The following is a 26,308-nucleotide window of genomic DNA, read 5'->3' as shown; positions in this document are numbered from 1 at the left end:
ATAATAATAATAATAAACCAATGGGTGATATCTTGGTGGCCACAGTTTGCAACACATAATTAAGAGTGTTTTATGATCTAAATAAAGTGGACATTCACAGCTGTTGAAAAGCCGATGTGAATAACCAGACCAACGCACAACAAACACGTCTTTCTGAATGACTTTGAGCTACTCTGTACCAGTGGTGCCTCCCAGAGTCACAGAATAAAACAGTCATAGAAACATCACTGAGTCATTAAAAACAAAAGGCAGAAAAGCTCTTTGAGTGTTTAACACAGCAGAATCAACCAGGTTCAAAAGTGCATTCGTCATTTCTTTGATTCTCAGAGTATAAAAGCTGACGGAGTGTCCATAACCACGTCAGTCTGCTACCTGTAATAATAAACATGATGGCAAATCTGCATTCAAAGATGTGCTCTTGCTTTCTCTATATACAAACAGATAAAACTTCAAATCACATGACTGACACTCAGGACAAGACACCGTTATGGACAGTGTGACGAGCTGGGGCAGAAACATGTGTGGGCTCAGGTCTATGATAACGATAAATATTATAAACGGATCACTGTTGACATTCACTGATTTATAAAGTTTTCAATGCATACAGTATGTACAGATTTCTCTTTATAAACAGCCAAGTGGAATGTACTTTGATTTACATCAGCAAAGGCAGGTGAAGGCAGAGCCTTTCCTTCATCATTTACAGAGCATTCACCTTTTTTATCATATACAGCTGTGGTCAGTTTACAAACTCGCACTTTGGACTTCAGTGATTTCTTTCAGCCGTTCTTTTTCCAGGGTGGACTGGTTATACAGTATGTGTCTTTAACAACTTAAAAAAAAAACAAGAAGAACTGGGTATTATTTTTTATTTTGAATTGTCTCCAAAGGGCAGTTGGCTTCATGTCAAGTTTGCAGACGTCTATTTCGGAGCGGGGCCTTGTTTCTCGGTCAGCACTCTCTCAGTCCATGTTGATGTAAAACTCACTTCATTGTGGATGCTGTTAGTAGCAGCTGTTAGCAGTTCATAGCAGACCTGACCCTTGGTGGTTTCTGGGTTGCTCCTGAACATCCTAACCAGTGTCTCATTTCAGAATGACAGCTCGACTCTTCTTCCAGACACTGGTGAGGTGGTGAGACACTGGAATAACTTGTACTTATGTACAATAGTTGAACTGATGATCTTGAAAAGTGTAGTTGTTTAGGAATGGGTCCAATGGACATTCACAACTTGTGTAAATTCACAGTTCTCCTTCTGCGACCTTCACTGAGGTCCTTGGACTTCCCACTGTTCTTAGTAATGGATGATGCAGTGAGTGCTGTCAAACAAAAACTTTATGCTGACAGAGAGAAACTAACAATTTTAGTCAATAACAATCACCAAGAGGGTGGGTGTGTGTGTGTGTGTGTGTGTGTGTGTGTGTGTGTGAGCCTGACTGTATCCTTGTCAACATGTACGATGTTTCAATGTTTACAATGATTCAACCCTGGGAAAAAAACTAGTTCAAAGAAATACAAACCATAAATTACTTCACATTCATGTACACGATGAATGTATGAAAACTTTGACCACAGTTGTATTATTTCAGTTGAATTTATATACAGCCTATATTTTTCACACTGGTGTTAAAGGAGAGAGAAAAAGAAAAACAGCGCGTGGAGATCAGACTCAGAGTATCAAACAGCTTTCACATCAGTCTTCTTTCCCGGGCTGCCTCTGCGAATCAGAATGTGACTGCACCACACTGTGGCACATATTGGTATTACACGGGTGATCTTACATCTTTAATCCACCACAGTACAGAGAGCAACTACAGTTCAACATGCATGGAAGCTGGAGCAAGGTCAGCATTGCCATCTATTAGGAAAATGTTGGATTATGATGATCATATTGGACATTAATCACAGCCTTGATTTCTTTGATTGTTGCGTCCCAGAGTGTGGTTAGTTGCAGCCTAGACAGCAAAGCAGGTACTGCAGGTGGACCACAGGTCATTTAATTCACCTTTAAAGTTTGTCATTAAAATGTACAACAAATTATTAAAATCAAATTAAAAATAAATAAAATAAAAGTATTGATTAATTAGAGAGATTTCTATATTGACCAATTTTTGAACTGGTTGTGTTTTATTCCTCTCGGTCTCTGGGTGACTCAGTTGACCGAAAACCTCATCAGTGGCAGAGAAATGGAAGAAAAACTATTAATGGAGGATCAACAGCAGGAGAAGCAAAATGAATCCATTGAACCCAAACACCTGGTCCCAGGTTTGCTCTGCTCGGGGGCGAAAGACACTGTGTTGATTAAAGATGTAATCAAAGGTTTGTGTGACCCACAGAAGACTTTCAGTTTCCAATGCAGCATTCTTCAATGTGAGAACAGCTGGTCCTCTGACACCAGTGTGAACCATTTATATACCATTAAATAGACTCATTGATACTAAAGCCAACTGTACGGGTCAGTAAAGTGACCCGTTTTCATTAAATAAGCCCTCTGATTTAAAATGAAGTGATAAACAACAAGTTAACCCCAAAAACAACAGAGCGTTACTCCTGTGTGATGTCTCACATAGTAACTCACTTTTTGCTGACAAAAAACCATCAGATTAGTGTCATATGATTGAAGAAAAATCAAAAACGTCATTTTAAAAATCACCACTGATTATGAGTAAGCCTTCGTCCCTAAATGATGATGCGCAGCCCCTCCTCTGTCCTCACATCAGTACCTCCCACAGAGCCAGGGAAAAACTGGGAGGCTGGAGTCCTGCTCAGTGATGGGAGCTAGACAGGAAGGAGGTGCTCTGTCTTTTTCTCAGTCTCTCCATCACTTCAGCTCTTTCTGCTGTAAAATCAGCTCCAATGAGCTGATCCTGAGATAGAAGGGCGGACGATTCCCTTTGGAGAAGGCTTCGATCCAAACCAGGACATCTACAACACAAACGGGACAGTAATCATTAGCACAGACCGAGTATAAGGCAGCAAAGGTGAAGACATGATAATACACGTGATGACATTTGGCTGTGTCGGGAGGTTGGTCTGCTCTATAAAGGCAAAGCACAGTGACTACCACAGACTGTATAGAGGACATGGAGGTAGCTGCCATGTCTCCAGTCCCTCAGTCCAGTGACTGAGTCCGGAAAGGTTTTCCCACAGAGATTTGTACAGATGTCTTTTTGCAAAGAATCCACCCACCTTGTACTCCAGAGTTTGCTTCAGCATGTCCTCTTCTTCTCGAGTGAAGTTCAGCAGCACAGATACAGCTCTTATCAGCTGGTATGCCTGTCAGAGCAAAACAAGCAGCGCACCTTCAGTCTGAGTGTGGAGCACAGCTGGGCTCTGACATGCAGTCAACACAAACCAGACTCTTGCAGAGTCACACGTTACCTCTGCCTCTCTGGATGACATGAACTTGAGGACGACGTGCTTGAGATACTCAAAATTAATTTCTCTTGAGTCATTGAGGTCCGAGGTGTTGGTCACTGTGGTGTTGGAGGTTGGGGGACTCGGGGTGGATGCAGGTGCAGGGTCAGGACAAACCCTCTCCGGTTTTTCTGCTCTGCTTTCAGGTAGCTTCTCCCTCCCTTCAGCTTCTGACTCAGGTTTTAATTTCTACAGAGCACGAAGAGAGAAAAGCACTCAAAGAATCAAATCATTCTGCATTTACACCCGATAAGCAGGCAGAATCCAATCAATAACAAATCTGACGATTAAGAAAGAACTTGATTGTTTTAGGTTACAGCAACAGTACAGGTTTGTGTTTCTTTGGAACCTGAGGCCTGTATGACACAGGATTCTGGCTTATCCAAGCACCTTCAGGGTTCACGCCTTTCTAATTTGCCGTAATAACTTGTTCTGTGAAGCTAACGCACTCTGGAGAAGTCATTCTTTACTCTGAAACCTAAAACAGGCTGGAGCAGGTTATGTTCAGAGTTCTGTATTAAAAATCATCTGGACGTCGTTTGTTTACAGAATGTTTCACGATCCTCTGCTGGGCTACGACCTGTGTGCACAGCCTGTGTGCTCTATCTGAATGAAGCAATGTCACATGACCGTACGTGTTTTACTCCAGTGATTTGGAAAATGTATAAAATGTTATAATTCATTCTGATCTGCTGCTGTGGGACAGTAAGCTTTAATGCCACACTTCACTTCAGAATCAGAATCAGAATCAGAAAGGGTTTTATTGCCAAATGTTGAGCAGGTTTACAACATTAGGAAATTGCTGCGGTGCTTCAGTGCAAACATACTGTTATAAATACTGTTATAAATTAAGCTTAAATAGACATGAAAATAAAAATGAGAATAAGAATTAAAAGTGCTAAGTAGATAGGTATATACATGATATATACATGAGTGCAGGTGGTGATCAGTGCAAACATGGAATGATGCAGTGACACAGCGTAGGGTCATGTGGTTATTGTTCATGTGTCCAACAGCAGAGGGGAAGAAACTGTTCTTATGGCGAGAGGTTCTGGTGCGAATGGACCGGAGCCTCCTGCCTGAGGGGAGCAGGTCAAACAGACTGTGTCCAGGGTGAGAAGGGTCAGCTGAGATCCGAGCTGCACGCCGCAGTGTCCTGGAGGTGTACAGGTCCTGCAGAGATGGGAGTCTGCAGCCAATCACCTTCTCAGCAGAGCGCACAACACGCTGCAGTCTCTGTTTGTTCCTGATAGTGGCTCCAGCGTACCACACAGTGATGGAGGAGGTGAGGATGGACTCGATGATTGCAGTGTAGAACTGCATCATCGTCCGTGTTGGCAGGTTGAATTTCTTCAGCTGCCTCAGGAAGTACATCCTCTGCTGGGCTTTCTTGATGACGGAGGTGATGGTGGGCTGCCACTTCAGGTCCTGGGTGATGGTGGTACCCAGGAAGCGGAATGAGTCCACAGAGGTGATGGGGGTGTCAGTCAGGATGATGGGGGGGAGTGGGGCTGTGTGCTTCCTGAAGTCCACAATAATCTCCACTGTCTTCTGGGCATTCAGCACCAGACATATTTCATACTTTTTATGGCTACAACTGACTTTATATTAATGGCAATCTTATGACAATAGGAAAGATCAGCACTGAACATTCATTGTCTTACCAGTTCTTTCTGCAAAGTCCTCTTCAGTTCTGCCAGTCTCTGCTGCAGCTGCTTTATGGTCTGCAAACATCATCAGAGAGTTTTATGTGTGGGGTGAGTTTACCTGCCTTCATGCATGTAGTTTTTTTCATTCATAGCTAGAGGACCAAATGTGAATTGCCAAAAAGCCTCTGACCCTGTTCTTGTCGCTGAGCTCTTGCTCCAGCTCTCTGTTGACTTTCTGGATGTGATCCAGGTCATCCACGGTCACGCTGCCGTTCTGATCCTCCTCACAGACTACACTATGACTGTGGAGCTGCTCGGTCAGGGTTTCCACCTCCACTTCCAGGTAGGAGATCTAGACAGTTCACACCAAGCATGGACTGTTAATTCAGTCTGATTAAAGTACTCAGTCCGTCTCAGTTTAACAAGAAACCCCATCAAGATAAAATAGTTCATGAGTGTGAATGCCTGGAAGTCACCTGCACACCGATCACATTATAAAATACAGCACAAGTATGTTCAAAGATGTCTGAGCGTGTGCAGGTGCTGACCCGAGCCTGGCAGCTGTCCAGCTGCTGAGTCTGTGTGAGCAGCTCCTCCTTCAGGCTGGTGACCTGGGAGTCTTTGTCCAGCTCCACCTGCTCCAGCTGGGCTCTCAACCGCTCAGCCTCCTCCTGCACCTCCACCAGGGATGCCTGTCGCCCCTGCACCTCTGCAACGCAAACACAATATTTTGGAGACATAAAGAGCTTTAAACTCTTATTGTTCTAAAGCTCTTTATTAAGCGCCATCTCTTTAAAGATCTTTAGTGCACACGCGTGTACCATTCTGCAGGGATCTGATGTCCTCCTCTCTGAGTGCTAGCTTCTCAGTGACAGCGGTCACTTCCTGCTGTGAGCTCTGTAGAGCCGCACTCAGCTCTGCAACCTGACATCAAGCACAACACGCACACAAACAGTGAGGTGATGTGCACACAGAGTTACTACATTATTTCAGCAGAGGTTTGTGTTTATCCACTGACCTGTGTTTGCAGGCCCTCCTTCTGTCGTCTGGTTTCTTCCAGAGCTTTGGCGATTTCTGTGCTCAGCGTCTGTCGGCTGTTTAGCTCCACCTGGGAAACACAGACAGACCAAAAATGTGGGCTACAAATAACCTCTGCTCACTTCAAAAATCATTCAATAAAATAAACTTTAAAGTTGTATTTTTCGTCTGACGGAGTGAAAAACCTGCGCCATTAAACAAATGATTACAACTTATGACTCAAGACGCACTAACGAGGCAAATGTGCCGAAGAATGTGAACACTGGTAATATTAGTGAGTAATACACGGAGTAACAGCGACAACAGCAACAGGGTGAGCAGATGAACATTCAGACTAGGCTCAGAGTTTTGGTAGATCGACAGGCTCAGGTGTCCAAACCAGCCAGCAGCCTGTGAGCCTGCACGGCGGCCTCTTACTGCTGAGGGGTAAAAAAACCCTCACATTTATTCAGCGGAGATGACAAATAATGTGAACGGCTCCATCATGAAGAATATGGAGGTTTCGAACCAACAGAAATAAGCTGTTTGTTGTAAAACAACTTTTTACTGTGTTGGAATTTTCTGATTGTTTCTCTTGTGCTCCATTTTCTGGACTGGACCGTTTCTGTGGTTGTTCAGCTTCTCTTTGTCCCAGTAGTTTTCATTTCCCCCACCACCCCAATTATCCCTGTTTAAATCAAATACATGTTCATATTCTTGAATAAAACAACCCAGCAGTGTGTTGTGGTTCTTACCCTGCACTGCTCCAGTTCTTCTGTCCGCTGCTTCAGAACAGAGTCCACCTCATTCATCTGCTTGTCCAGATCAGCCTGCCACATGTGCACATCAGAACAAGCACTGATTAAGGTTGGCGGTTGGACGAATATATCGTTTTTACGAGAGTGATTTATTTATTTGCCCATGAATAAGTTTGCTAATAATGTTGGTTGAATCCAAGAGAGGCAGTCAACAGAAAAACAGCTGTTTCAACTGCACCCTCCTCAGAGTGCGCCCAAACGCAGCGATGCATTTCAAAATGTCACACAATGGTGGGAAGGGAAACAAAGAGAAACGGGCTTCTTTTCTCCACTCTAAAAACGTCAAAAAGTAAGTTCAAAATCAAGTCTTTCATCTCAATAAATGATTCATCCAGAAAGTAGCTATAGCAACACTAAAACAAAGAATAAAATAAAATATTCCCTCCAGACAAAACGTATAAATTCTAAACGCTCAAATCAAATGATTATCGTTGCTCCGCCCATCCAAAGTCTGCGCCTGAGTGAGTATATCCCACGTCGTCAGTTATTGGACTGCCGGCTGGAAACCTCATTACAGATTAATCCCTCTTTTGGAAATTCCATATGAAAAACATCATGTTCAGTCTGGGGTCTGCAGGTACAGATCAGACACTGGTTTATCAAACAGAATAAAAACAAATGCCAGGAGGAAACATACCAGCCGGGTCTGTAGTGTCTGTTTGTCCTTCTGTAAAGAGGTGACACAGTCCTCCAGTCGGCTCATCTTCTCCCGACTCTGCTGCTCTAACAAAGACAGCTGCTGGTCCAGAAAGGCCTTCTCTGCACTCAGCTCTCCCTCCTGAGCACACGGACAAAAGTATGTTTGGACATGCACTCTTTACCTTCACTGCAATCATGCTGAAAGTCCATGTTTTCCCTCCAAGAAACAAAAAACTGAGCACAAACATGATCAGACTTTGAAAGAGCACTCTGTAGCCTTCAGTAAATAATATCAGGCTCCTTTCTAAAGGCTCAAACTGTGCTTGGAGTGGCACTCACCAGTTTCTCCATGTTCTGCTGCTTCTCTGCGATCTGCTGCTGTGCACTGCTCAGCCTCTCACTGCTCTCTACAACCTGCTGCTCCAGCTGAGCAATCTGAAAACCACAATTCAATCAATATGATATGAATGAATACTCATCGAGGCTTCAGCATACCAAATGTCACCATGTAAAGTCTTTTCGATTTCACTTTGCAATCTCAGGTTAGAATCCTTTTATCACGTATTATTCCTCGGAGCCGGGTGTTTGTTGTCTCATCGCTTACTTGTGTGTCTGTCCTCTCTCTGTAGGCCCTGGACGAGTCGTCTTTGTGTCGCAGAAGAGTCTGCAGCTCAGTAATGGTGACACTCATCCTCGACACCTAAGGCCACAAGAAACACAACGCTTAAGTTTTTTTTTTTTATATCTTCTTTTGTTCAAAGTAACGCGAGGAATGAAAACCAGAAAACAGGAGTAAATAAACATGCAGCTGTTTTAAAAAGAGGAAAATGCCACAGAAAGCAACAGAAATGAAAACAACAACTTCATAACTAAAGTAAGAAGTTGAACATTTTAAAAAACACAGCTTACACTGTTAGGCCCACTTCGATCTTATGTCCCCTCTAAAGTGACACACTGCTGACTACATCAGACTATTACATTACATTGATTTACACAGGGTATGTGTATTTGGCCCCATACAATGTTCTCCATCGCGTATGAATGTGCTGTTTTACCTGAGCCTCCAGAGAGCTGACGGCATCAGCGTGGTCTGTTCGGACAGCCAGCAGCTCTGCTCTCGTCCCGTCCAGACTTTGCTCCAGACTAGACTTCTGGAAAGACAACAAAAAAATGAATAAACTTATATTTGTGCTTCTAATTTCTTTTTCTCATTAGGAAGCCTGACTATAAAGACATCTGTGGGCCCATGAAACACAACAACACCTCAGTGAGCATGTCAACTGCCAGCCATGCGCTACTGTCATAAAGTAGACCCAAGACTTGTTCTTAACCTCCTGCAGCAGCTCCTGTAGGTGCTCATCCTGGCTCAGGTTCCCCTGCAGTCGTCTCTCCAACGATGTTACCTTCTTCTGAAGCTCCACCAACAAGCGCTCCTTGTCCTCCACCGTCACAGCCGCCTGATGATGGAGCAACAAGCCAACGACAGGTAAAGAACATTTGGTTTAAAAGACTGAAACAAGTGGAACAAACTAATGTGACCCATTATAAAAGAAGATTCAATTTGTTTACACGTCAACAACAACGTAAACGTGGAACAATAACAGGTTTTTGGGTGTTTTGTGAATTTAGTTCAAAATAAAAAAGTTTGTCGAAGCATTTTTTGCAGGAACGAATAGCCTGAAGTCTTCTTGGACTCCAACTGAGCCGCTCCAGAATTTTCCCTGAGTCACGCAGTTGATTGTGCTTCAGGTCATTGCCTTAAACACTGAGCAGAGCTTTTCCTGCAGGATGTTGTTGCATCCATGTTTCCCTCCGCTCCAACTGGTGTCCCAGTTTGTGTCACATGTACACAACCCCGCAGCATCATGTTGCCACTACTAGGTTGTGCTGAGCGTTTACTTTATGCCACACATACTGGTTGAAACTCTTTCATCGCACCAGAAGACTGTGCATCTCATAGATACTACAGAAGCTTCTCAGACGAGCGGTGAAACGTCTTCAGGGAACTTGAAGAAGTCCGGTCGCTCTCATAGATGGACGTTGGCACCTTTTGACAAACTGTGCTGAAACTCTTAGTGAAGAAAAGGTTTTTCTGGTTTCTTCACTGTAAAAGTCCGATTGGCGGAGTGACGCACTAACAGCTGTGCTGCTGTTTATTTAGATGGATAGTCCAGGTTTATATTATTTTTAGCAAATAAAAATTAGTCCTGTTTTTGCTTTTCCACTGTAAAATGATGACGTAAAAAACGAGTATGAGCTATGAGCCAAAATGCAGAGGGTTCGAAAAATGATAACACATTATTTAAGCCCAGTTAGACACAGACTGTCGATGTTTAGCTGCAGGGCGTTACAGCTTTACCCTCACGTTCTGACCTTTTGCTGCTGCAGCTTCAGAGCATCATGTTCTGTCTGTAATTCATGGAGGGACTTCTCCAACGTGGAAACCATACTCTGTGACTGAAAAACAAAGGCAACCAACAACAAGTGAATAAGCAGTTTTGGAGAGGATGGTAGTGGTAGTGTGCTCAGTGCTGACCTTCTGGAAGTCTTCAGAGACCTGCTGGATGACTGACTGCAGCTCCTGGCATCGTCCCTCTAGCTCGCCGACCTTCTTGTCAGCCTCCTCTCTGAGCAGCAGCAGCTCTTCTCTACATGGAGCCAATAAATGCTCTTTGAATTACAGCGTCATGTCACAAAATAAATCACAGTCCCACAACAAATCCAAGCTCACTTCTAGAACAAGCAACTAAATGTTGAAAATGCTGACTCCCTCCACAAAAACCGAATGTTGCATTTTCCATACCGCTCTATCTCCAGCTCAGAGTTGAGTCTGCAGCTCTCCTCGTGCTGCCGTTCCAGAGTCTGGAGCTTCCCCCGAGCCTCGGCCAGCCCTCGCTTTGCCGACTGAATATCAGCCTCCTTATGCTGAAGTTCCCGCTCTTGCTGGCTCAGCAGTTCTTCCTTCCTCAGCAACTGATAAACAGAATCCAACCATCATACCACATCGTAAAGTGTTTTCAAACCAATGTACAGACTCGCCAGTCCTGCACTAAGGTACAATCAGTGTACGACTACATAACTGACTGCCATTTTTCCTTAATCGCAAAATGTCAGGAAGAAGCTGGCACACCACATGTACGCACCATGTGTTTAACTTTAGCGAGCTCCTGCTGCTGAAAGCCCTCCAGTTCATCCAGGTCGTCCCTTTTTTGAAAGAGTGCTAAGCTTTGTTCCATCATCTCCTCTAGCCGAGCTGACAGGGCAGCCTTCTCCTAAACAAACACACCTTTGAGGTAAATATCGTTTCTCTCATGCACCATTTATTGGATTCATGCAGGTGTACAGAATCTTAAGATTATGGATATGACCCCGGTTCACTGATGGCCTCACCAAGAGCTCAAATACCAATACACTACCCCCCCCCCGGCTGGCTACACTCCTGTCAGGACAGGGCCCACCTCGATAACTGGCAGACAGAGTCACAACAAGCTCCTGCAGGAAGCCTGCACTGCGTAGTAACCTTCCAAGCCATCCAGTCGTGGTTTCATTTCTTAGGTTACATGTGAGGATATGGTGTAGGGTTACGAGTGACTTCTGGTTACATCATAAGTCACAATGCAGATTTCCTGCTGCAGTAATTCAAACATTAGAGGGACTTTCACCTGCTCTGTAGATGCTGTAGACACACCCAACTGGTAAAACCTAGCAAATGTGTGGGGTAAGACAGTTATGCAGAAACCTCTCAGAAACTCCCTTTAAGAGAAACCATGAGGCTGCCAGACACCTGCTAGTAAAAGCAGCTGCTCCTGCTATCCAAGGTAAAGACGATGTTTAGACACAGGCCTCGTGTGGTTTAGTCCAGGACACAGGTAACTGGTCCTCGTCTAAAACCCCGAGTCCTGTCCAGGTAAACCTACAATGCATGGACTGGACACAAGGTATGCAACATAAAACCAACATGGCAGGCTGTAATAGTGGCCGAATACACCTGGAAGGTGTAGAATGCCTTACTCTCTTCTACCTGAAGAAATGATGGGATCACGGCCATGAAGCACTGAAATGGGATGGCCTATGATTCAAATACGTTATGCTCATACAGAGTCCTGTAAGACCACGCTCTAGCACACAGAAGCTATAGCCATGATTAGCGTTTAGGCTGAGTGTTACAAACAGTTAAACCACCAGGTTAAAGCACTGAGAAGAATATTAGTGTTTTTCAGTTAACTTGGAGTAAAAAGTAATTGTACTTTTTTTTTTAAAGATGTATTTCTTCCTGATAGAAATGCCAGTGGCACCTTAGCATCAGCTACAGGACAGCACTGCTACCTCTGGTGAGCCAATTTACAACTGAAATACTGGGAACAAAGAAGCAGTGGCAGAGTCTTTAGCCCAATAGTATACTAGTCACCAAGAGGTGTTTGAATAACATCTGAGGCTATGACACTATTATATAACACTGCTCTGGCCACTCCTGACACGAGTGTCACTGAGCAAGTGTAAAGGAGCCGGTATGACGGTATTTGAGATTTTGTTGAGGTCACGCAGCCGGCGTCCCCCACAGTGAAACACAAGACAAATACCATGAAAGAACCAGTTGTAAGAGTCTCTAGTATTACTATGCAGCTTCTTTTCCCCCCACAAGGAAAATTTCTCCTTTATCTTCTTTGTGATGGGATATACACCAAACGCTGCACATTGTTAGCAATAACTCAGCATATTACAAAGTAATGGTATTCTAGTAGGAATGTAATGACTGAAACTGAGTGTTAAAGAATGATAATTTGCCCAACTGCTGGTGTAATGTATTTTTCACTCTTCTTATTTTGTGACCAGTTTAACGTTCATTCCAATCAGTGAACAGCACAGAAATATCAGCTCCTCCCCCCCAAACAAACTGCTGGGCTTTATCATTCTTGACCTGAAACAACTGCTCCCATAAACCCACCAGAGAAGTGTTTACTGAGGTCAAACGGACAAGAAGCCAAGGTCCAGTTTGCCATAGAGCTTTACAACTGGACTTTTTCCCTCTACTAGAGCGAAGACGTTACCGCCGTCAAGCCACGAGAAAGAATGCAGGCTAAGGTAATCCTGCACTGGGTCCAACCTTTAAACCTACAGACCACGTCCATCTTTTATATTTTTGTGGGGTGATTTTGCAATCTTCAAATTAAAGAATTATATTTGTTCTACATGTTTTAAAAGAAATGTAACTTACTTTGTCTGAATTGGCCATTTTCTCCATCCACTCCTGCAGGAGGAGGATAGAAAGTGTTCAGAACAAATCAGACCTCTATAATAAGTGAGACAGAACGCATCTTTACCTGATCTTTTTTCTCCAGCGCTAAAGTCATCCCCTCTGCCATTTTGGCTCTGCTGACCTGATGAGAGTCATTCTGTTCCTGAAGTTTCTTTATGGATGCTGAGCAGTGAGAGAGGGAGAAAGAGACAGACAGGACACAGAAAGGTTTGTATGTACCAAGCAGAACAGAAATGTTAAACAGCACAGAGAGCGGCGCCGTTAGTAGCTGTGAAAAGTTGGAGTCAGTTTAACAAGTGTTTTCATCCCAGAAGCAAAAACAGGCAGAGACGAGCAACGTGCGACACGTGGAAGAAACAGAAAGGTAGTAAAGATCCTAACACAACAAAGCCACCCTGAAGAAATGACGTCGTCTAGACTAAAAGCTTAGAACCCCCAGAAACTGCAGAGTTCAACTCACATTACTACAACACAAGACAAATAATCTTAGAGCAGCAAGTCCATCTTACTATGAAGGAAAACTATGCAGCAAGCAGGGAGGGACGGCAGAGAGGCCGCAGTGGGGCTTTAAATCGAGAGGTTTCAGGGAGAACTTTGAGAGAATAGCTGATAGTTTCAGTGCTAAAGATGAAATGTTTAACTCTTCCAAGATTCACTCATTAAGGATGTTGTTGACTGGATGTTCCAATAAGCTCTCATCTAACCAGTTCCTCATTTGCCACACGACCCCTGGTGCTACTGTCAGAAGGTTTACATCACTTATCTCCCTGAACTAGTCCATTATTTTTGTGAGGGACAGATATCCTTGTTTTCAAAAAAGATGTTTACCTAACGTTTAGGCAAATTAGTCAATATTATAGTAGTATATATTAAATGTATTTTATTTTATCCATTCACTTTGCTTTTAATTTGAATGGTTAGTTGCTGCAAGCCAGCTCCATTGCTTTGCATCTCGTGTTTTCCTACCAACTGGTTGGTGGCCATGTTGCTGTTGTGGTTGTCCTCAATATCATGTCAGAGGATTCTCCAAATCTACCACCCTTGATAGCAGCTGGGGTCAGTGGATTCTGTTCTAGTCTTGAGCTCTGCTGTGAGCACGAGGGTCGCTTTACCTGAATCTGCACGACCCTCATGAAGGCTGCAGAGCAGAACAAGGAATAAAATCAGCAGCTGCAATCCAAGATGCTGAGGTTGGAGTGTATTCAAAGGTAGAGACGGGACAAACTGAAGTGTTTCAGATTAACTGAGTCAGTTTGCTAAAACAGATGGCCAAAAAGTCAAGTTTAACATTTAAAGATTTTGCAAATCACCTGTTACTAAACTTAAAAAAGGAGGTTCAGCCAGTGTGTTTAATGCTCGAGGCTTTTAGTGTGAACATATAACATTTGCATACTCCAATATATTTAGCTTTGCTTGTATTACAGCAGGTATAAAAACTTTGTTTGCATCAGCATCTGCCACACGCAGCAGCTACACACAGACCAGGTTCCCAAATCTTCCTCTCTAAACAAAGTGGAAAAATTCTATTGCTACACTTAATGAGTCACAAGCAAGTTGGTCTTGTTGTTCAAACCGTGCATTGTGGTAGGGTTTTGATATTTAGTTCATCACAGTGAATACAGTAACTTAAAACAATGTGAGAGACACAGCCCAACAAATGAGTATATAAATATATAGGTGGCTGTACCAGGTTTAATAGACCAGAATGAGAATGGTTTGAGAAACCACTTAGCAAAAGCGAACAAACTGAGAGCAAAGTGACAGACAAAGCATGGCTCTGGAATCAGTGCTCTGAACACTGCATACCAGTGGTTTGAAAAAAAGCCCAATCCTACTTTGGATTAAAAGAAAAGAAAAAGCACTTCCACAGCAACCCTCTGAAGATATTAGCATCTGGAACCCTGAACCATCTCTGTGAGCGATAATGTGTCAGGTAATGTTTAGTACAGCTGACAGACAGGAAACAGAAAGGAAGCTAATTGGGAGGAGAGTAGAGGTACGTACAATCCTGATGCCTTTCTAATGCAATTTCAAGCTTCTCCTTGGTCTTCTGCATAATTCGCAGCTGCTCAGCGTAGTCTAGTGTTGGGAAGTAGGGTGATGGGGTGGGGTACCAACAATACACACACAAACAAGGAGAAAGAGGCAGATGACAGTTAAGAGAGAAGCAGGAGAGAAGGTGAACAGAAGGAGTGGGGGAAACAAAAGGGAGAACATGGTTGAGAAATAATGAAGGTAAAAATACTGATGATTTGCTTATCTGAGAAAACCATAATGGTTTAAAGGCTGCGTGAGAATCTGCCACCTTTAACCTTTTTCTAGGGATTGAAAGTCATTAAAGCTACTAAAGGAAAAATGTGCCATTATTCTGAGAAGAAAAAAAGAAGTAGTCAAAGGAGCTTGCAAAGAAAAGCGTCTGGACTTCTTTAAGTTGCTTGAAGACGTTTCACCTCTCATCCGAGAAGCTTCTTCAGTTCTAAGGTCAAATGGTGGAGAGTCCCAGATATAAACCTAGTGGGAGTTTCCCCCCACAGAGGGACAAAAGGACCCCTGATGATCCTCTAATCACATGAGCCAAGGTGTGAAACTGGGTGTGGGTCCCAATCAGCCAGAGCTTCAGGTGAGCTCATTGTGAAACCTGGCCCCACCTTATCATGCGATTTCCTGAGGTCAGATGGCCCAGGATGTGAGTGGGCGTTAAGGCCGTACATTTTGGGAGGGACACCCTTCAACTGGTGCGGGAGTATGAAAGGGAATCAAGGAAACTAGCGGATTATAGGAACCATCTCCGTTTCAACCTAAGATGCAGACAAAGCAGAGTTGTTCCTAAGAGCCTGCGCCTTGGATCCACTGTCAGGGGATACAGAGCAGACTTGATTCTACACAGAGCACAAAATCAGCTTCTAAGTGAAAGGATAAGACAGGTCCATTTCACTATAGATGCCCTCCAGATCAAGATCAGCCAGACCCTGCAGGAACTGGAAATCCTTCTACCCTCTCCAATCTTAGAAGAGGTTTACAAGTTTGTGGACAAGGCTCAGCGGGCCCAACACTCTAAAGGAAAAGAAAGACAACGCAGGAAATTCCACACCTTGCTTTCAAAAACACACACTCCTCAGTCTGAACCTACACAACTCAGAGGAGAAAACACACCTGAAGACAGTCAGGAGAAATGGGTAAAGAACTTTTCAGACAGGAATCTCACTGAACCTGAAAAGAGAGTATTAGCCAAAGGACTCAATTTTGCCATTTCTCCACAACAGTTGCCCATAGTGGACCTCATCACAGCCACAGAAACCGCCATACGGATTAATACATTATCACAGACAGAAGCAGAGCAAATCATGATGCCACCCTCTCCAGTGCCAAAGTCCCTCCGTCCAACCTCACAATACAAGAAGGCCGTCGCTTCCCTGAGCAAAGACCACAACATCACTGTTTTACCAGCTGATAAGGGAGGATGCACCGTGGTCCTAAACACTACAGATTACCACACAAAGATCACTACTCTCCTAAGTGACAACAATACCTACGAAGATTTGAAGCGAAACCCCACAAGCAGCTACAAAAAGAAAGTTATAGCTTGCCTTCAAGACTTTGAAAAGGACAAAATTATTGACCGCCTTACATATCACCGCCTTTACCCAGGGGATGCCATACCCTGCATCTATGGACTTCCTAAGATCCACAAGGAAGCTGTCCCATTCAGACCCATAGTCAGTAGCATAAACTCAGCCACTTATAACATTGCTAAACACCTTGCTACCGTCCTTGCTCCTCTCGTGGGAAACACCCCACACCACATCAAGAACTCCACCGACAAGGTCCAGAAACTTCCCCTGGATCCAGATGAAACCATGGTGTCCTTTGATGTAGTCTCTCTCTTCACCTGCATACCCACCACGGAGGCCGTGGAGACTGTCAGAAAACGACTACAAGAAGACAGCTCCTTGGAGGACAGGACCAACTTCACACCCAATCAGACCTGCACACTGTTAGACCTCTGCCTCACCACCACATACTTCAAATACAACGAAGGCTTCTACAGACAAAAACATGGCTGTGCCATGGGCTCCCCCGTGTCAACTATTGTAGCCAACCTTTACATGGAGGAAGTGGAAAGGAAGGCTCTTGGCTCTTTCAAAGGAAGAGTACCCAGCCACTGGTACAGATACAGTGGGGCAAAAAAGTATTTAGTCAGCCACCAATTGTGCAAGTTCCCCCACCTAAAATGATGACAGAGGTCAGTAATTTGCACCAGAGGTACACTTCAACTGTGAGAGACAGAATGTGGAAAAAAAAAATCCATGAATCCACATGGTAGGATTTGTAAAGAATTTATTCGTAAATTAGGGTGGAAAATAAGTATTTGGTCACCTCAAACAAGGAAAATCTCTGGCTCTCACAGACCTGTAACATCTTCTTTAAGAAGCTTTTCTGTCCCCCACTCGTTACCTGTATGAATGGCACCTGTTTGAACTCATCATCTGTATAAAAGACACCTGTCCACAGCCTCAAACAGTCAGACTCCAAACTCCGCCATGGCCAAGACCAAAGAGCTTTCGAAGGACACCAGGAAAAGTATTGTAGACCTGCACCAGACTGGGAAGAGTGAATCTACAATAGGCAAGCAGCTTGGTGTGAAAAAATCAACTGTGGGAGCAATCATCAGAAAATGGAAGACATACAAGACCACTGATAATCTCCCTCCATCTGGGGCTCCACGCAAGATCTCATCCCGTGGGGTCAAAATGATCATGAGAACGGTGAGCAAAGATCCCAGAACCACACGGGGGGACCTGGTGAATGACCTGCAGAGAGCTGGGACCAAAGTAACAAAGGTCACCATCAGTAACACACTACAACGGCAGGGAATCAAATCCCGCAGTGCCAGACGTGTTCCGCTGCTGAAGCCAGTGCATGTCCAGGCCCGTCTGAAGTTTGCCAGAGAGCACATGGATGATACAGCAGAGGATTGGGAGAATGTCATGTGGTCAGATGAAACCAAAGTAGAACTTTTTGGTATAAACTCAACTCGTCGTGTTTGGAGGAAGAAGAATACTGAGTTGCATCCCAAGAACACCATACCTACTGTGAAGCATGGGGGTGGAAACATCATGCTATGGGGCTGTTTTTCTGCCAAGGGGACAGGACGACTGATCCGTGTTAAGGACAGAATGAATGGGGCCATGTATCGTGAGATTTTGAGCCAAAACCTCCTTCCATCAGTGAGAACTTTGAAGATGAAACGAGGCTGGGTCTTCCAACATGACAATGATCCAAAACACACCGCCCGGGCAACAAAGGAGTGGCTCCGTAAGAAGCATTTGAAAGTCCTGGAGTGGCCTAGCCAGTCTCCAGACCTCAACCCCATAGAAAATCTGTGGCGGGAGTTGAAAGTCCGTGTTGCTCGGCGACAGCCCCAAAACATCACTGCTCTCGAGAAGATCTGCATGGAGGAATGGGCCAAAATACCAGCTACTGTGTGTGCAAACCTGGTAAAGACCTATAGTAAACGTTTGACCTCTGTTATTGCCAACAAAGGTTATGTTACAAAGTATTGAGTTGTATTTTTGTTATTGACCAAATACTTATTTTCCACCCTGATTTACCAATAAATTCTTTACAAATCCTACCATGTGGATTCATGGATTTTTTTTTTTCCACATTCTGTCTCTCACAGTTGAAGTGTACCTCTGGTGCAAATTACTGACCTCTGTCATCATTTTAGGTGGGGGAACTTGCACAGTCGGTGGCTGACTAAATACTTTTTTGCCCCACTGTATGTAGACGACATCTGGGTCAAAATCAAGACACAAGAAGTGGAATCCTTCACTGCGCACATTAACGCTGGGGATAAAAACATCAAGTTCACCAGGGAAGACACAAAGGACGACTGTTTGCCTTTCCTGGACTGTGCTGTGCACATTGAAGAGAACGGCAACCTCAACATCGAAGTTTACCGGAAGCCCACACACACGGACCAGTACCTCCTCTTTGACTCCCATCACCCTTTGGAACACAAACTTGGAGTAATCAGGACCCTACACCACCGGGCAGAACATGTTCCCTCTAAGCCTGAAGGAAAAAGAAGGAACACACACATGTAAAGGAAGCACTCAAAACCTGCGGCTATCCTAAATGGGCGTTCTTAAAGTCAGCAAAGAGGCACAGAAAAGAAGACCAGACACCAGCGAGGGAGGATAAGAAGGACAGACGCAACAACATTGTCATCCCCTATGTAGCCGGTGTATCAGAGAAACTCAGGAGAGTTTTCTCCAAGCATGACATCCCAGTGTATTTCAGACCAAGCAACATGCTCAGACAAAAACTGGTTCACCCGAAAGACAAAACTCCAAAACACAAACTTAACAATGTGGTGTTTGCTGTACAGTGCAGCGAGGAATGCTCAGACCTCTACATTGGAGAGACCAAACAGCCACTTCACAAGCGCATGGCACAACACAGAAGAGCCACCTCCACAGGACAAGACTCAGCAGTCCATCTGCATCTAAAGGTCAAAGGTCACTCGTTCGAGGACGCCAATGTTCACATTTTGGACAGAGAGGACAGATGGTTTGAAAGAGGAGTGAAAGAAGCATCTATGTCCACTGTGAGCGACCATCTTTGAACAGAGGCGGGGCTTACGACACCAACTCTCTGCCATCTATAATCCAGTTTTGAGATCCCTTCCCAGACGCCTTAACGCCCACTCACATCCTGGGCCATCTGACCTCAGGAAATCGCATGACAAGGTGGGGCCAGGTTTCACAATGAACACACCCGAAACTCTGGCTGATTGGGACCCACGCCCAGTTTCCCACCTTGGCTCAGGCGATTAGAGGATCATCAGGGGGTCCTTTTGTCCCTCTGTGGGGGGAAACTCCCACTAGGTTTATATCTGGGACTCTCCACCATTTGACCTTAGAACTGAAGAAGCTTCTCGGATGAGAGGTGAAACGTCTTCAAGCAACTTAAAGAAGTCCAGACGCTTTTCTCTGCAAGCTCCTTTGACAACGTGACCTGGATGACTGAGAACCTTCACAGAAAAAAAAGTAGTTCAATATTTATTTACAACAGAAAAACAAGCCACACACAGTTAAATACTAAAAATAATATTCACACTGAGACATTAACACAATCACTTCATGGCCATCAGTCTGTGCACTGCAGCATGGAGAGCAGAGAAATCAGCTGCCCTGCTTTAAACTGGCCTATTAGGCTCTTCCTCATCTTCTGTCATATGTGTCACATATTAAGGTCAATGCATGTGCACGTAATCCCTGAGAGCCAAACAGCTTTGAAAAATCTGTTTCAGCCCCGCCCACCTGCTACTCAAACCTGTTTGCCATTTGATTGAAATGGGATTAAGCACAGACTTTTGCCTTAGCCATATACTTTACACGCTCACAATAACTCCAGTATTCATGCTGCCCAGCTTTGACACTGTGCAGTAACAGTCGTGCTGTGGGGCTCATAAACATGAAGCATTCACACTCTATTACCAAGACCATAAAAAGTCTAAATGCATGTTTGTATATATGATTTTCTTGTTGGTTTCCATGGTTTCTCCTGGCTGAAAGGCCTCAGTCTCATGCAGCTAATCCTCAAATTACCTCTACTCATTATAATTCTATATTTAACATATGCATCTTTAACTTGTGTGAGATAAAACTAAAATCCTTTAGATGTTCTCAGATTATTATAATTATTATCAGTTAAGACAGGGTGCACTTGCATTTAAATTGAACTCAGATTGCTCCTAAAAACTGCATCACTTCAGCTGCTTACACTACTGTTGTACATCATACCTGACAGCTTGGCCTCCAGCCTCCGGATCTGATCATTTCTTCTGAGGAGCTGGGCAGGAAGGTCATCCCTGGAGCTGCTGCCATCAGATGCCTGAAAATAAATAAAAAATAAAAATAAAAAATCAGACATACAGACGTTTATAGAAGTGGAACTGGTCAATCCATTGGTCCATTCATCAGGTGCTTCACAACAAAATAATGTTAGAACATAAAAACAAAAAGTTACACAAATACAAGTTTAAAAAGATGAGTTTTAGCTGTTCCTTTAATGTGATCAGCGAGTCTACAGATGCCAGGCTCAGAGGGAGAGTGTGCAGAGGCCTGGACCCTGTTGCAAAAGCTCCGTCTCCTTTAGGTCCCAGCCTAGTGTGATGGACTGTCAACTGGTTCTGATCACATGACCTCAGTGACCTGCCGGAGACGTATGGATGTGAGGGTTTTCTTATGCACACTGGTGTGTCCATGCAGAGCTCTAGAAGTCAAAACCAGAATCTTAAAGTTAACAGGGAACCAGTATAAGTAAACCAGCAGTGGAATTGGACAACTTTGTCAGAAGTCTCACAGTAACGCTCTGAACATCCAGTAAAAGAGGTTCCCAGGAGGTTTTGCTGAGACAGCTAACTAATAATTATCTGGACAAAATAAAGTAAAAGCATGAATGACAAGGTCAGAGTGTGACACCAATATTGCCAAGCATAACTTGGTAATATTTCTTAAATGATAGAGGCGAGAACAAACCAGATTGTTAGCATCAGTATCCAAAGTTAAAAGTAACACCAACAATCCTGATAGAAGTTTTAACAAAGAGCAGCGAGTTTCCATGACCTTCAACACAAATCTCACAGTGGGACAGATATGGACTGCTTAGTCTTCATTAAGTTTAAAACATGGTCAGTTGTCTAACTTAATAGAATGTAAGCACTATGCAGGATTTGAAACTCGAGGCTTAAAACAGATATAACTACATAGTAGTTATATCTAGAAACATTACATGATACACCACAGGCAAGTGGAAGAGGACATGTACTTTGAAGCAGCAGCAAAGCCGGTGCCATCACACTGGAAGTCTGTGTGTAGTATCTGACTACAACAGGTACTGAACAAATGCTAACTGGCTGAAACGTGGGCTCACCATGAGGGAGAGAAACAGGATAAAGCACCAAAGGTGACAAACACCCTGAGAAGCATGGCACGACTTTAATGGTTTCATACTCTGTTTTTACATCACTACAAAGAAGACAAACAAACAAGATTAGCGTGCAGGACAGTCCACATATTTTTGACACGGCCCGCTGGTGTCAGTTAACAGCTACAACATGTAGATGACGGTCTGCAAAGCTCTGCATATGCTCTGGAGTGTGTCCTGACATAAACTCTCCAAGCCTCTGGAGCTCTACTGCAGGGATGATGCAGTCATTTGAGATTTTGTCCAAAATATACCAAAGCACACCTGCATCCATGTCCACACGAAAAGGCCTCTATGCTATCTGACATGTCATCAATTCTTCTTGTAACTGTATTTTCAAACAAAGACAACACTGACAGCCTTTCTAGCATCTCAGTGTACCAGGACATCTACACTGTTATTGGAGAGTGTTGCCGTTATTGTTTTAGGGCTGCCACAAACGATCATTTTGATAGTCGACTAGTCACCGATTATTTTTGCGATTAGTCGACTAATCAGATCATCATCCATTAGACGTAAAACTACAGCTTATTGCACCAGCAGCATCTGCTCTCATATAACTATCATTAGCTTACAGCTTTAAGCTTTTAAGATATGTGCTAACTAAAAATAAAGACAAGATGATAGTTTATTAAATTTTAATGAAATTTGCAGATTGTTTCGGTGAAGTTTAATGAACTCCTTGCTATCTAAAATATAACAGGACACCGGAGTAAATTCTGAGCATCTCACACTTCTGATAATCAGCTGTCTGCTTGACGTTTATTCAGCTGTGTAAAAACTATAACTTTAATCTCAGACAAACCGTTTTACTCAGGAACAAATAAAATACTAAAAAAAAAAGCCAAACAATAACATTTTAAGTTATCTAAGTGACTCATATATCATGTTTAACCTGAGTAGTGACAGAAGGCGGTGGGTTTGAAAACGATTTGCGGGGAGTCCGGTGTTCTCACGGCTCTAGTTAGCCTAGCCCCCGGCTCGCTAACGAGCTAGTGGGTAACAGACGTCTCCGAAAACGTCGGAGCGCTTTTGAAAATATGCGGTGTCCTGATAAACTGAGCAGATATTTGAGGTTTACACAGCTACATTCTCGCCTGAAAATATGTTAAACGTTTATTTTGTGACCCAGAAAGAATAATAAGAGTAACATTAAAACTAACTAGCTGCTGCCATTGTTGGAAACTGCGCTGGGCCGCGCTATGAATTCTGGGACACAGCTGCTGCTTCTTCTTCTTCTTCGGGGTTTAACGGTAGCTGACATCCTTGTACATGCAATGCTGCCATCTTCTGTTTCAGTCCGTTATTACACTCTTAAATCCTGCCACTTATTCCTGTGTCTTTTGGGATCTTACAAAGCTTCAAACGACGCGTCGACTATTAAATCAGTCGTCGACGATTTTGATAGTCGACGTAATCGTGACTAGTCGACAAATCGTGGCAGCCCTATTGTGTTTCTAGTTTTATTTTACTGTTTTGCCATCAATTCAGTGTTTTATTAACATAGACTTTGCCACAATGGTCAGACCATCGCAGACTCCTCGAGTCTTGACGTCTATAGGTCGGGCCCAGTGCCTTTCAAAGTAGGCTAGATTTCTAACAGAAGGTCTGATTGGTTTCCAAGTCCCTCTTTAGCCTGTGGCACCAAGATAGCATTAGCCAACTCCCGACAGCACAGTTTATCCTACCTTTTGTGTAGTTGTAGATTGTAGTAATGATGTATTGTCATAAAATATGGCGGTGGCTGGACTTGACTCAGCATGCCATCTGAGAACCAGTGTTTTAAATCATGGAAAGATGTTCTGCTGGGTCACATGACAAATGCTCGTCAGCTGCAAGAAAGCTCCAACAAAATAAATTGGATGACAGAAAAATACATGTGCCAGCAGTAAGAGTTGTGCAGACAAGCTGGCCAGGGTGTGCAGCTATGCTACTATGTTTGTTATACTACAAATCAAAAACACAAAGTAACATATCAGCCGGCTGTAACACGACTAAGCAACTTCACTAAATTATTTAGTCAGCTGTAACGGAGCCTCAGGAGTCTGGCTTCCTCTCTCGAGAGCTACTTATTAGAGCTACTAACACTGAGATGGATCTGATTAACAAACTATAATGGAAGCAATTGGAAAATTGTTCTTAAATAAGGAAAACAGTCAAGTACAATAACATAATATACACAGCATTGCAATAAATGTGTTGATCTTAAGACTGGACTCAAATATGATCATGAAGACACACAATCAGTACAAAAGAGCCAATCTCCACTCTACCATCACCTTTACTATAGGCATGCTGGAAGACTGTTTACTTAGCCTGGCAGGGCGAAGGACACGGTCTCAGCTGAACTCTGGACACACACACACACACACACACACACACACACACACACACACACACACACACACACACGGCGGGTTTGGGCCCAGCGCTGGAAAAATAGCTGCAGGGCAGGATGGCTGCTGTGTTTGCTTACTCCTCACCCCCTACCCAATCCAGTTGCTTGTCACGTGCTCCATAATGTTGTGCTGTGGACATCTATGTGCTTTCTGTGCAGAGGAGTTTTTTTTGTTTTCTGTTCTCATGCTGTCCTCCCAGGAGCCCAGCATGAGTAGAGGTCTATATTTTTCACTCTTGGACTTTCCCATTGTAGTGTAATACTACCAATCCCCGACCTGTCTCCCCATGTGATGTCCCATTTCACTGCAGGGCAACTTGCATGTGACAAATAAAGGTCTGATTGATTGATTGATTGATTGATCGATGTCCATCAAAACTAAGGGCTGCTACCCAGGAATGGCTCTGCTGACAGCCAGAGGATAACTAATTTACCAGGGCCACAGTGTTTAGCATCAACAGGAGCTGCCAGAGAAGCACAGTAAGGCCTTCATATATGAGCTTTGACACTGACAATTTACACACATACGCAATCCCACTAGTAGATCCACAACTGCAGAATGCAAAAACAGGAACAATAAATACGTGAAATACAATATGAAACTAAAAAATAAGCAAAGCAGCACTCCAAGGACCTGTGAACATGTTAAAGTAATATAGGAAAACATATTGCAAACTGTTACTGAGTGACCACCCAGAGATGAATGTTTTCTGTCATGTTAAAGCAAAAAGAACAAGGACAAGTCTGAAGTCTACTCCTCCTTTTTTCTATTAATAAACTTGGTCTATGTTAGTAACCAAACTGTCAAAATTCTAAAGAACTTACAAAGTCATCCCCGGAGTCTGCTCCCACTGAGGTGATGGATTCCTTGCTGATGGTACGGGGTATGCGAACACCACTCCGAGGTGCTGTGGCGGCCTCCTCTGCAATCTTCTTTTTCAGTTTAGCAAACATATTCTTCTTTCAGTTTCTCTTCTTGGGTGCAGTTCAGTTTCTTCACCCAGTGCTCAGAGTTTAAGGCTCCCTGCTGTGTCGCCTCAGACAGCACCACTTCCTTATGCAGTAACACCTGAAAGAGGTTCCTGATAGTACTTCCATACTGCTACATCTACAAAATGAGAAAATAAAGTTATTAAATATCCAGGAAGAAGCTTAGTGCACAACATGTGACTGTGGTATGAGATGTTAGGAAATCACAACAGGGAAGGATATGTAATGTGTTATCTGTGTGTTTAACATGGAGACTATACATTCTTCAGAAGCCCAAGCTTGACAACTGTCACATTGCTGTAATGCGTCCAGAACAAGATCCACAGTTTTTGGCATCATGTGGTAGACGTGCTGGACTCGCATATCTCCTGGCGGTTTCATTTGGCTACACTACAGCCCACTAACAGCGCTATTTGACAAACTTTTACTGGCAGTAAAACAGACCGTTTGTCCATCAGACATGGCACGGGGAAGCCAGCATGGTTCCAACAGTAGTCCAATCATTTTGGTTACTCCGAGGAGACCACAGGTTTCTGTGTGGTTCCTGTTGCAAGTGCACCAGCCCTTTGAACGTTTGTCATTGATGTGGCTTTTCTTGCAGCTCTGAAAACCTTACAGTTACTCATCACAACAACTGTCCCTGACTCTGGGCAGTTCCTAACTAAATCAGTTCCCCTGGCCTGGCTCCAGAGTATCCTACCCTACTCAACCCAACAGCTAAAGAACGAGCTTAGTCGCAAACTGCAGCAAAGACAAACCTGGGGTTGAATTAATTAAGGGGAAAAACAAAGTACGACATGAGAGTCTATTCTGACAGACAGCTAGCCATCTAGCTCTTCTAACCATAACAATAAGAGTTAACATCACCACCGGTGGTGCTAGCTGACGTTACACTGCCCGTACACTGAAGTCGCCTTCCTCTTACCATTTTCACTTCGATTGAAAGTCACTTCGTGTGGTTCTCGAGGGTGAAATGCTTTTTGCTCTCTACAAACACTGAAAGCAAAGCTGGAGCCGTGGCAGTCCGTAATATGACCTATAGACTTTGTGTTTCCAACGGGATGCTAGCCAGTGCTAGTCAGCGAGCTACAGCTCATACAGGAGACTTTACACGTAATCACCCAGA

At 43.7% G+C, this 26,308-nt stretch overlaps 1 protein-coding gene across 3 annotated transcripts; it reads right to left on the bottom strand.

Moving 5' to 3' along the window:
* Nucleotides 1-253: 253 nt before the first annotated feature.
* On the bottom strand, nucleotides 254-26,308 carry golga1 (golgin A1). Of its 3 annotated transcripts, XM_085293276.1 has the most exons (24): nucleotides 26,108-26,308; nucleotides 25,018-25,300; nucleotides 20,609-20,699; nucleotides 14,802-14,876; nucleotides 12,862-12,959; nucleotides 12,756-12,788; nucleotides 10,684-10,812; nucleotides 10,344-10,513; nucleotides 10,077-10,188; nucleotides 9,914-9,997; nucleotides 8,872-8,997; nucleotides 8,596-8,691; nucleotides 8,145-8,240; nucleotides 7,880-7,975; nucleotides 7,539-7,679; nucleotides 6,839-6,913; nucleotides 6,085-6,174; nucleotides 5,888-5,990; nucleotides 5,615-5,775; nucleotides 5,257-5,418; nucleotides 5,082-5,141; nucleotides 3,382-3,606; nucleotides 3,190-3,276; nucleotides 254-2,925 (listed from the first exon to the last, which is right to left on the bottom strand). In XM_085293276.1, exons 2-24 carry the CDS (start codon nucleotides 25,144-25,146, stop codon nucleotides 2,848-2,850), a joined length of 2,517 nt encoding a protein of 838 aa, XP_085149402.1. In that variant the 5' UTR covers nucleotides 25,147-25,300; nucleotides 26,108-26,308; the 3' UTR covers nucleotides 254-2,847. The 3 variants fall into 3 exon arrangements, with proteins under 3 accessions (XP_085149402.1, XP_085149405.1, XP_085149404.1); XM_085293279.1 differs by lacking the exon at nucleotides 10,684-10,812; XM_085293278.1 differs by lacking the exon at nucleotides 14,802-14,876.

This window comes from Mchenga conophoros, linkage group LG12, assembly GCF_057382185.1.
Source record: "Mchenga conophoros isolate Kocher_MC1m ecotype Shallow Benthic linkage group LG12, M_conophoros_male_GT1.1, whole genome shotgun sequence".
In the NCBI taxonomy this organism is placed as follows: domain Eukaryota; kingdom Metazoa; phylum Chordata; class Actinopteri; order Cichliformes; family Cichlidae; genus Mchenga; species Mchenga conophoros.
The sequence above is the reverse complement of the archived record's forward strand: the minus strand, read 5'-3'. Positions and strand labels throughout refer to the sequence as shown.

What these genes read in the sequence shown, in the direction of transcription:
- golga1 (XM_085293276.1), bottom strand. Translation starts at nt 25,146, where the DNA reads ATGTTTGCTAAACTGAAAAAGAAGATTGCAGAGGAGGCCGCCACAGCA. An exon ending in AAGAACTGGAGCAGTGCAGG is followed by an intron (nt 6,175 to 6,838) that starts GTAAGAACCACA and finishes TGTGTTTCCCAG; the next exon opens with GTGGAGCTAAACAGCCGACA. An exon ending in GGACTTTGCAGAAAGAACTG is followed by an intron (nt 3,607 to 5,081) that starts GTAAGACAATGA and finishes CGTGCTCTGTAG; the next exon opens with AAATTAAAACCTGAGTCAGA.